Genomic DNA, 11580 nt, shown 5'->3' on the forward strand with positions numbered 1-11580 from the left:
CACTGTTTTTGTCCTCCACTGTCTTTTGTCCTGCACTGTCTTGTTTGTCCTGCATTGTATTTTGTCCTGCACTGTCTTTTTTCCTGTACTGTCTTTTGTCCTGCACTGTCTTTTTTCCTGTACTGTATTTTTGTCCTGCACTGTCTTTTGTCCTGCACTGTCTTGTCAGTCCTGTTTGTCTTGTCCTGCAATGTCTTTTGTCCGGCACAGTTTTTGTGTTCCACTGTCTTTTGTCCTGCACTGTCTTGTTTGTCCTGCATTGTCTTTTGTCCTGCACTGTCTTGTTTGTCCTGCATTGTCTTTTTTCCTGCACTGTCTTTTTTCCTGCACTGTCTTTTGTCCTGCACTGTTTTTTTTCCTGCACTGTTTTTTTCCTGCACTGTCTTTTGTCCTGCATTGTCTTTTGTCCTGCACTGTCTTTTTTTCCTGTACTGTCCTTTGTCCTGCACTGTCTTGTCAGTCTTGTTTGTCTTGTCCTGCACTGTTTACACCAGGTTGCACAGTTGCACTTTATGTGGCTAAGACTTACTTGCTAAGTCCTTATAGCTCTGCCTTTGTTTTATGCAGCATCGTGATTCTGGAGAGACGTTGTCTCATGTCACTGTGTACTGCAACAGCTATGTATGGTTAAAATGACAAGAAAAGCTTCTTGACTCTTGACTCTTTAAATGTACTTTTGTACCTCTTTTTCTGATAGTTAAGATAATATATAATTGTATATTCTGGATAGTCTGCATTCATTTGTTGACCTGGTTGCTAATGACAACATGGTGACACTTAGCAAATAATTAAAAATGTAGAACATTGTTGGTCTCCAAGTTTTGCCTGAACGTCTCGCGGCTCTATTCAATGCTAGTTATCCATCGCCATCTAGTGTAATGTCAGCGTTTTTACACACAATGTTCTTCAGAGGAATATTTTCCAGGCTATAACAATAGCATAATTCAGATCTAATACGAAGATAGAAATATTTAACATTTTACACATAAAAACAATAACAAAGAATTAGTTATTAGCTTGTTTAAAGTCATATAAGTATAGATGATGCATTTACTGCATTTTGAAGAAGCCCTTATCCGGAGTGCATTTTTTTTGTCATTTTACACAACCGAGTAATTGAGGGCCTTGCTCAGGGGCCCGATCTTCTAATTGGTGACACACCTTAAGCATAACACCCTAACCACTTCACTCCTAGTAAATCCAGCGAGGACTCTCTTTACTGAAAAGTAAAAAAAATGGAGAATTCTGGAATGACCAAGTCAAAGCTCGGATCTATATCCTACTGGACGGTGTGATTATAAACTGTTATAAACACCAGAGAGTGTTATTATGAATAATGTCCTTTCTACAGTCAGATACAGTCTGATAGTTGTGTATTGATGAGGAGGTTGTCGTCCTCAAACACCACATGGAGTCGGTATCTTCTCTTAGAATGTCTGAAATCTTCATGAAGCGGAATCCATGGAGCCGGAACATCTCTAGATACCTCAGGATCCTCACAGGGTCGATGCCTCTTCTCAATGAAGGTCCAAAAATACAACTGGAGCTTCTACATTCTCTGGATGCCTCGTGATGCATAGAAAAAGATAAGCAAGTGGAAGCAGTAGCATTGTTTAATAAATAAGGGTTATAATATTCATTCATTCATTCATTCTTTACCGCTTATCCGAACTTCTCGGGTCACGGGGAGCCTGTGCCTATCTCAGGCGTCATCGGGCATCGAGGCAGGATACACCCTGGACGGAGTGCCAACCCATCACAGGGCACACACACACTCTCATTCACTCACACACTCACACACTATGGACAATTTTCCAGAGATGCCAATCAACCTACCATGCATGTCTTTGGACCGGGGGAGGAAACCGGAGTACCCGGAGGAAACCCCCGAGGCACGGGGAGAACATGCAAACTCCATACACACAAGGCGGAGGTGGGAATCGAACCCCCAACCCTGGAGGTGTGAGGCGAACATGCTAACCACTAAGCCACCGTGCCCCACTGGTTATAATATTAATTGGATTAATGTAAGGATTCTCCTTTATTAACATGTTAATAATGAATTAACAAGTTTAATAAAGGGGAATTTTATCTTTACCAGGAAGTGACTGTTAGAAGATAAGGCTTCCTCAAAACAAACAAATCAACAAACTAAATGGAAAAGCCTTGATCAAATTAAATTGTGTAGAAAAAAAAGAATACAGAAAAACAGAAGATGTACAAAAATAATATTTAAAAATATGGAACTAACTAAATATATCGACTTTTCTAAGCACATTTCTCATTTCCCGTTCTATTGATAACTTCTAGTTTCACTTTCAGATTATACGAAACTGCAGTAAAAAGTCTATCCGTGTGACTAGAAGGAATAACAGAATTTAACACGTTTGTGAAATGAAAAGTCGAATTAAAACAGGATGCAGGTTCACTGACATGACGTGAAATGAGGAAGAGTTCACAAAAGGAAGAGTTCACTATATTGTGGAGAAAGTCAGCTCCGGATAAAGCAGCTTTGTGAGCAGGTACTTCTTTCACTTTTAAACTCTATAACGTGTGTAAGATTCCTGATTAGAGCGTTCATAAGGGTTAGATAGCGATGTTAACGGTACACAGTTAGTACACGTACTAAATATATATGTTTGATTATCGGAAGAGAAAATTAACGGTTTGTGTTTATATATTGGTTTATATATTGAAGACAATATCGGGTATTCAATATGGGATCTATTATTATTTATTAATTATAATTAATTAATAATATATTCTAATATATTTGTAGGGTTTATATATTTATTAATAATAAATATAAATACACTTATAGTTCGTGTGTGTGTGTGTGTGTGTGTGTGTGTGTGTGTGTGTGTGTGTGTGTGTATGTGAGAGAGAGAGGGGGGGAGGGTGAGACAGACAAGGAGAGAGAGTGAGAAAAGGAGAGAGAAAGAGAGATAGAGAGAGAAGCAGAGAACAGAGAGAGAGAGAGAGAGAGAGAGAGAGAGAGAGAGAGAGAGAGAGAGAGAGACAGGAAGGGTGAGACAGACAAGGAGAGAGAGAGAGAAGGAGAGAGAAAGAGAGAGAGAGAGAAACAGAGAACAGAGAGAGAGAGAGAGAGAGAGAGAGAGAGAGAGAGAGAGAGAGAGAGAGAGAGAGAGAGAGAGTAATTTAAAATAGGTGATTTAATGATTTAGTATTTAGTTTTTTATTTTCTTTTGGAACAACAAATTTTTTTTTCATCTTCAGTCAAAAGGAAGACTTTGTTATTTCTTGATGAATTGGACACGATTATCTTATAAATTAGCCCTTGTCATGGAGAAAGGGAAGCTGTGAGATGCTTTATTTGTGGTAATTGAGTTCTTTTGGACCATCGTAATCTAAGTACATTTTTGAGGATACCTTTTCCATTTGCCATCAAATGTAGGCAGTTACGTCTTGCAGTTATGGACATTGTACATCTGTGTCAAATGAGGAGTTACGTTACAGACGTCATGGAAAGCTGCGATGAATTTTATTGAGTCATTCCATCAGAAAGTTTATTGTGCATTCCTAGAAAATACCACATACTTCAGAAAGCAGCATATGCTACATGTGAAGCGGAATCATGTGTGCAAAGCAGCTGGTGCTAAGGCAGAGAACAGAACTGTTGGGAGCACTGTGCTGTGGTTTCACTGCAGAACCTTTGGATTGTGTAATTGACCTGCTGCTGTCCTGGGACGTCCTCATTTGGGAAGACTACCACAATGTTCAGTGTCTCACTAAGCCCCTCTGCTCCAAAACCAGAGACCTTCTGGATTTAGTGTACACCAAAGGAGAGCAGGCCTGCAGCCTGCTGCTGGCAGCTTTTGATCAAGTCCTACCTGAGGCCCAGAAAGCCGGACTTTGCTTGGGGAAAGGTCATTTAAAGCTAGGGGATAGCAAGAAGACTCCAACAAGCGCCATTGAGGCTTTGTTGGTTGACAGACCAGCATTGGTAAAAAAGATTCGGGACCATGTCGATGGTGTGTTGGATGCTCTGATGGAAGCCGGTTGCTTTACTTCCCAAGACTGTGATGAAGTGATGTTACCTGTGTATACGCTCTCACAGAAGGTAAGCGATACCTGCACAGAGTCAACCAGTCCTCTCTGTGATCTATGATGCCTGTGATCTATGATATTTTATCGTCAGAACTATTATCTGATCCATTTCCTTTGTGTTTCCTGTTAGGTTAGAAAGCTGTTAGACCAAGTGAGGTTCAGAGGGGAGGCCGCTGCCAAGACTTTACTTCAGTATGTAGAGCACATAGACAGTAAGCCACAATGTGTGAAAGAGGAAAGGCAACTCTCGACTGGTACGTACCATGCGTGGTTTTCACTTGTTATTCTTATGTTTGTGCTGCTTGCTTCATTATACGTACTTCCTCCTGCCGGTTGTTACACACCTTCCAAACTGGAAAAACAACACTATTTAGTTTTGAATTACAAACACTGACACTGCCTCAATTAAAAAAAAAAATCCATAAAGATACTTTTTCCCTGCAAAAGGGAACTATTTAACTACAGTGTTTGTCTAGTGAGCATTTTCAGCATTCACTCAGTGTTAGTTTGGATCCTGTTAAGTTTTTGCAGGCATTTATGACAACTAGGGCTGGGTGATAAAACAATAATGATATGTATCGCGATAGACACGTTATGAATAAAAAATGTGTCCGATAAAGCGTTCGATATTTTTTATTATTTTTTATGCGGAAAAAAAAGGAAATGTCATTTTTATTATCGTTATTTTAAGTTCTTGATCGGACATTTTATTCTTCGCCGGAAGAAAACGGAGGTTGCGAAGCAAGTTTGGTTGCATTAACAAAGGCACTCACTCTCTGGCAAGGGATTGACAGGCTAACAGTCAATCATGTAACTGTATGTAACTGTATAAGGTTTGTGTTTTATATTACAGATGTATCTCAGTCTACCTCGGTTTTATTTCTGTTTACAAAACACTGCACATATTTTACACACTTTATTCACCAGAAGGTGAACAGCTAGTGAACTTCCTAGCACTAAACTTGCACTAAATTCTCAGGATTCTCTGTTTATATTTAACACTTTGCACTATTTTATTACACTTTATTAAACATTTCTTACATTTCCTTTCATTTTGCACCTTAAACGTTAAGAGATAATTGTTAAGTGTTCATTGTGACTTTAGACTCATGTTTACATTATAATTATTGGAGGTTTCCTGGTTGTTGACATTTCTATCTTAATAACTGAGGGGATTCTGATCAGAGGAAGGTTAAGTTTAAAATAAAAATGTTTAAATATAATATTTTTCTCCTGATCCTTATTTTAAACGGGTCATAAAAAACATCGATAGTTATCGATATCGACCGATATGAAACGCTGATATCGTGATACAGTTTTCAGTCATATCGACCAGCCCTAACGACAACCGATGTCATTAATAAATAAGAGAATCTTAAAAAATCAACTAACCTTTTATGAAACCGTGATCATCCACACAAATATCCAGCGCTCCAATACACTTCTAGAGACTTTTAGAATCTAGTGCAAGATCGGAGCTATTCTGGGTTTTTGACACTTTATTCATACCAAGACGTTTGTAATATAAATTGATATTTACTTCGTTGTTGATTCATGATTTCTCACCACTCTCTACACCAGAATGCATCGACTACAAGAAGAAGCTTCGCAGCTCTGTCGACGCTCAGTCACGCTTGCTCAGCACATATGGTGGAACAGGAAGATTTTCCTTAGATAATATCTATACCGATGGCATTCTTGAAGCGGTGCAAAGAGAGAGAGAGGTTACAGCTCTGAGGCTACAGGATGTGGTGGGTCTGCTCGGCACTATTAATGAGGAAGCAGATACGATACTTGTTTCTGGTGAAGCAGGTACTGGAAAGAGTACCTTGCTGCAGAGGCTCCATCTGCTATGGGCCGAAGGTACCTTGTTGACAGACATACTCATGCTGTTCCCTTTCAGTTGCCGTAAACTGAATGCTGAGAAAAAGATACTCTCCTTAAAAGAGCTCTTGTTCCAGCACTGCTGCTGGCCAGACCGGGGACAAGATAAAATTTTCCAGTTCATTCTTGATCATCCTCAACTAGTCCTTTTCACCTTTGATGGACTTGATGAGTTTAGGCAGAGCTTCACAGATGAAGAGCGACATTGCTGCCCCACACAGCCAGCACCGATACACATTCTGCTTTTCAACTTGTTTCAGGGTACCTTAATGAAAGGTGTGAAGAAGGTGGTAACTAGCAGGCCCCATGCAGTGAGTCCATCTATGAAGCAGTATCTCTGCAAGGAAGTCCTGGCCAAGGGTTTCTCTCCTGTCGGAATTGACCACTTTGTAAGGAAACACCACAATGATGCCAACATAGCTACTCGGGTTGTAGAAGCCCTCAAGGCTAACACAGCCCTTCTTGGTCTCTGCCATATTCCTGTCTTCTGCTGGATTATATCAAAGTGTTACAAAGAGTTGCTCGGATGTGGGGAGGGCATCCCTCAGACAGTCACCGATGTGTACCTCATGGTTCTGAAGCATTTCATTCAGAAGCGAGTGCCAGAGCAATATAGCACTTTGGGAAAAGGATGGTTACAGGAACATCAAGAGATGGTGAGAAGACTAGGACAGTTGGCACTTGACGGCTTAAAGACTTCCTGTTACTTATTCACAGAGCCAGACTTGCAGAAATGTAGCATCACACAGCAAGACCTTGGTCTAGGATTTCTTATACACTGCAAGGATTTCTCAGACTATGCTGACTACAAACATTTTGAGTTCCTGCATATTACACTGCAGTGCTTTTTTGCTGCTCTCTATATTGTTCTCAACAACAATGACAACTGCTCTGTCATCCTAAACCTCTTCCAGTCTGACTGCAAGCAGACAGCACATTTTAATCACAAAAACTGTTTTGCACAATGCTTGAAGCCTGTAGTTGATGACTGTGTTGCAGAGATCCCGAACCTACAGATCACCTCAGAGTTTGTTGCGGGACTTCTGTCCCGGCGCCATCGCAATCTGATCGTACAATCCTGTCCGGCTGCATTGCTCGAGAAAAAATACAAGCAAATCATGAAGTGTTTGTCGAAGGGGTTACAAAAACATTTTAAATCAATTCCGCCGCCGGTGAAGAGTGAAAAAAAGAGCATGCATGCCATGCCGGGTTTCGTTTGGCTCATTAAATGCATCTACGAGATGCAGGAAAGTGAGATTGCTAAGGATGCAGTGGCCAAACTAGAAGTCGAGCACTTCAAGTTAATATACTGTAATATTGGGCCTGTGGAATGCACTGCTCTGGCTTTCGTACTCAGGTACCTGCAGAATCCTGTCGGAATACAGCTGGACTTCAACTCAGTGGGGGATGTGGGATTGGAACAACTCCTGCCATGTCTTCATATCTGTCACTCCCTCTAGTAAGAATGCAAAATCATTAACAAACATTAAGCTGAATGTAATTGGATTTACCTATTACGTCATTCAATTATTTTTGTGCCTTCCTACAGTAAACGTTCGGGGGAAAAAAGGTTCCTGAATCGTTCAGTATTTAGTACTTCGCTTCTGAAAGGGGAACTTTTAGGGGCTTTTCGCACCTGCTCACTTCATGCGTTTTCTGTGATCCGATAGCTAGCTGATCGTAAAAAGACCAGGTCTAAATGCCCTCCGAAACTCGGATTCGAGACGGATATAAGTCCGATGGTACGAACCCCTTCAGGAGGTGGTCTGGGACGCGTTTCAGATGAAACTGGACAGGTGTAAATGAATGTGGTTGTTCGAGCCACATACGTCAGCGCTATACTCCTCCCAGATGGAAGTACGTCACTCGCAGGTGACTCACGAGTCGTGCATCGTGCCAGAAACTTAAACGAGGTCAAATATATTAGCATTTTGGGCGGGAGTAGAAAGAACGGATCGATATCCGATTCACCGAGGCGCATTTATGTGGCCTAATGTAAATGGTACAGTTTTAACAAATCAGATAGCTATCGGGTCCGAGAAAACACGTGAAGTGACCAGGTGTAAAAAGGCCCTTAGTTGTCCCACAACCTTTTCTTTACTCTTCATATAGGGTTCTAATTAAAATCTAGAATTCCCCCGGACAAATTTATAAACTCTTTAGGGTGGTAGGGGGAGCCTTTTCTTCTAAAGAGTGTAAGTATTAAATACACTATTTTAATTGGAATCTTCATATAACCCAGATTATTAAAGGTGGGGTGCAAGATGTTTGAGAAATGCTTCAGAAAACTGAGTTGGGCTGACAGACAAAAAAAATTTGTGTAGCCAATGAGCAGAAAGGGGCGTGTCTTTTCAATATACGGCGGAGAGAGAACGTCTTCCCCGTGAAATGGAGCTAAACCTTTCACTGTACAACACACAGTACTACAGAAACACATTTGTATCACCATAGTATTACTCATTGTGTTCATTTATTGATAAAAATACCCTCTCGGCCAGTTGCCCCGGCAGGTTCCGCCATAACAGTTGCCTGGGTTACGTATGTATGTGTGGGGCGGACCTATCAAAACAGGGGTGACACCCATTTGGGTTAGGGGCGTGTTTGTCTTGGTGATTTCAAATGTCAACATTGGCTTTCAAACATCGTGCATCGCACCTTTAATGCTCAAGTACTGTACAAGTCTAAGCATTATTTCAAGCCTTACAGTCACTTCAAATGGTTCTTTAGTTTGCCTCATTAATGGAGATCCTGATTTTTCCATGTTAGAAACTTGGAACGGAGGAACTGTTTTTTCTAAACGTCCATAATATTATTCAGAACGTTCGTTCAATCAAACATACACAGATATTTTCTATTTTTTATCATCTTGACAGCTTGAGGAACAACAACATATCGGATGAAGGAATACGCAAACTTGTTGAGAAGGGAGTGCACTGCGAGTGCTTCAAGAAAGTAGCGTGAGTTTGTGAAATATATCAATGTTCAATTCACACTGTTTTAAAACACAAGATGAAATGGAGTTTTTAATAAACATTTATTTGCACAGGCTGTTCAACAACAATCTAACAGACGACTGCACGAAGTATTTTGCACAGCTGCTTAAGGCAAAGAATAACTTCCTCGCATTAAGGTATTATTTTAGACATGATCCGAATTTAGAATTTCATCCATAAAAATCTAAAATATAGAAAGACCTGATAAAAAGACTTGAATAAAAAAAAAAGATTCTTAGTATGTGTTTTATAACCAGTGAATACATTTATTAATTGTTGCTAGGCAACTGGGAAATACGTACACTAAGCATACAGTAAACTAGTGACTGAGGTTTAGGTATTTAGCTTAAACCATAAAAAATCTATAAAAGCAGAATTATGGGGGGGAAAAAACTGAACAGAACTGTAAGGAATAGCACAATTTTCCTCGGATATCTTAGTAACGACAGTACAAGTCAAATTAATTACAGTACATTTAGCATCAGCTCATGGCTGAACTTTTATCAGCCCCAGCATTTGAATTTTTTTTTTTAAATAAATAAATTCAAAATTAATATAATGGAGGGCACGGTGGCTTAGTGGTTAGCACGTTCGCCTCACACCTCCAGGGTTGGGGGTTCGATTCCCGCCTCCGCCTTGTGTGTGTGGAGTTTGCATGTTCTCCCCGTGCCTCGGGGGTTTCCTCCGGGTACTCCGGTTTCCTCCCCCGGTCCAAAGACATGCATGGTAGGTTGATTGGCATCTCTGGAAAATTGTCCGTAGTGTGTGTGTGTGTGAGTGAATGAGAGTGTGTGTGTGCCCTGCGATGGGTTGGCACTCCGTCCAGGGTGTATCCTGCCTCGATGCCCGATGACGCCTGAGATAGGCACAGGCTCCCCGTGACCCGAGAAGTTCGGATAAGCGGTAGAAAATGAACGAATGAATGAAAAAGAAATGATTTTAAGCTTAAAAAAATAAATATTTGAGAAATCCTTAAATGAACTTCAATAGTAAAAGGTTAACTAGATAAAGAAACATCATATTTTATAGGTATTTATTTTGGAGAGATGGTCAGTATCCTATTTAAAGAAATATAAAAGAAAAAGAAACACTATTAATAAATGTGCTAGGATCTTTGTTTCTGAGCTGAAATTCTCCTGTAATCCTGTTTATAATGTCTCATGCTTTACAGACTCGGAAACAATAAGATCACATCGCAGGGGGCTGAGCAGCTAGCAGAAGGGCTGAGGTGCAACACATCACTGAAGTATCTTGGGTGAGATTTTTTTTTGTCATATGCATATTGAGTAAGTGCGAGTGCTGAAGCTAATCCCGGCAGGCGCGAGCTTCGTTCAGATTTTTGGTTGCGAGTGCGATTTTGCTTGTATACAGTTATTATACAACGATAAACAAAGAAATCAATGTAAAAAAAACAGACGGTTCGTACACATCACGGTCCGTTTATTTTGCTCCGCCGTAGAAAATAGATCTTAAAGAAGCCTCAGTCGTTATTAAAATCTCGGCTAGCTCACTTCGAGTTAAAGATCCTTTTGAAGTTGCTTCTGGAGAAATCGGCTTCCTTTCAGACTTTTTATTTTCATCTCACAAGCTTTTTTAAGTCAGAAGTTATATTCGTGATATTAGAAAAAAATTAGGTTCATGAATAATGGAAGGTTTTGCCTTGTCCGCCGTTGACGTCTGAGACTCTACTGTAGTAACAGGTTCCAACTAAGAAGTAGAAATTTATGTATAGAACTCATTCAATCTGAGTGAATACACACACACACACACACACACACACACACACACACACACACACACACACACACACACACACACACATACACACACACTGAAACCTCCCTGTACAATTATAGGACATATAGGCATTCTTGTACATCTGCTCGACCAATCGGATGAGTAGATAAGAACTAACTAATGCATAATTGATCATATGCTGAAATTTTCTGTAAGATGTGTATTAACATGTTTTTAAGGAGTCTCCAGTGTTCAGCTCTTTATAACACTCAGAGGTAACGCTGAAAGGTAATGGTTTCTGTCACAAAAAAAACCTTCAGGAATTTCTGCTTTGCCACATACAGTACATTATAAGGTAATGTTTTTGTCTCACTGACTTAAATGAAGCTGATAACAGGAACTACCTCGATTCCAGAGATTGTTCACTCGTTTATGAAACGTAACATAATATTATAACCATTAAGATACAGACGTCATGAAAAAGGCATCGATGTAAATCACAATAGAAACTTTATTATACGGTGGCCGAGAAGTTCAAAACACAACTAATCCGAAAACAAATGAACAATTCTGAAAACACAACGACAATTCAGACAACCCGGAAACGGTAGGTATCGTTTGTGAATGGAAACTTACTGATCATTGTACAAGAGACCTGTCATTCAAGATATACAAGTGAATGACAGGTGTCTTGTCCAATGATCTGTAAGTTTCCATTCTCAAACTATACTGTACCTACCGTTTCCGGGTTGTCTGACTTGTCGTCGTGTTTTCGGAATTGTTAATGTGTTTTCGGATTTGTTGTGTTTTGAACTTCTCGGCCACCGTATTATTACATTATATTCCAAAATCTCCAATGCAGCTGTGAGATATTTGTTAAATTTTGTTTTGTTTTGTT

The 11580-nt window shown here is 40.0% G+C and overlaps 1 protein-coding gene across 3 annotated transcripts in view; it reads left to right on the forward strand.

The window, feature by feature from the left end:
* Positions 1-2298: 2298 nt before the first annotated feature.
* nod2 (nucleotide-binding oligomerization domain containing 2) overlaps positions 2299-11580 on the forward strand; it is an 11877-nt gene continuing 2595 nt past the window's right edge. Inside the window, exons 1-7 of one of the 3 annotated variants that reach the window (XM_027155661.2) lie at positions 2300-2522; positions 3416-4081; positions 4199-4322; positions 5650-7411; positions 8826-8909; positions 8999-9082; positions 10117-10200. In XM_027155661.2, coding sequence (XP_027011462.2) covers positions 3596-4081; positions 4199-4322; positions 5650-7411; positions 8826-8909; positions 8999-9082; positions 10117-10200 — 2624 coding nt within the window. In that variant the 5' untranslated portion in view covers positions 2300-2522; positions 3416-3595. Of the gene's footprint in view, positions 2523-3415; positions 4082-4198; positions 4323-5649; positions 7413-8825; positions 8910-8998; positions 9083-10116; positions 10201-11580 lie in introns of those variants that run through there. The other 2 variants (XM_047801242.1, XM_047801244.1) reach the window with 2 other exon arrangements.

This window comes from Tachysurus fulvidraco, chromosome 1, assembly GCF_022655615.1.
Source record: "Tachysurus fulvidraco isolate hzauxx_2018 chromosome 1, HZAU_PFXX_2.0, whole genome shotgun sequence".
NCBI lineage: Eukaryota > Metazoa > Chordata > Actinopteri > Siluriformes > Bagridae > Tachysurus > Tachysurus fulvidraco.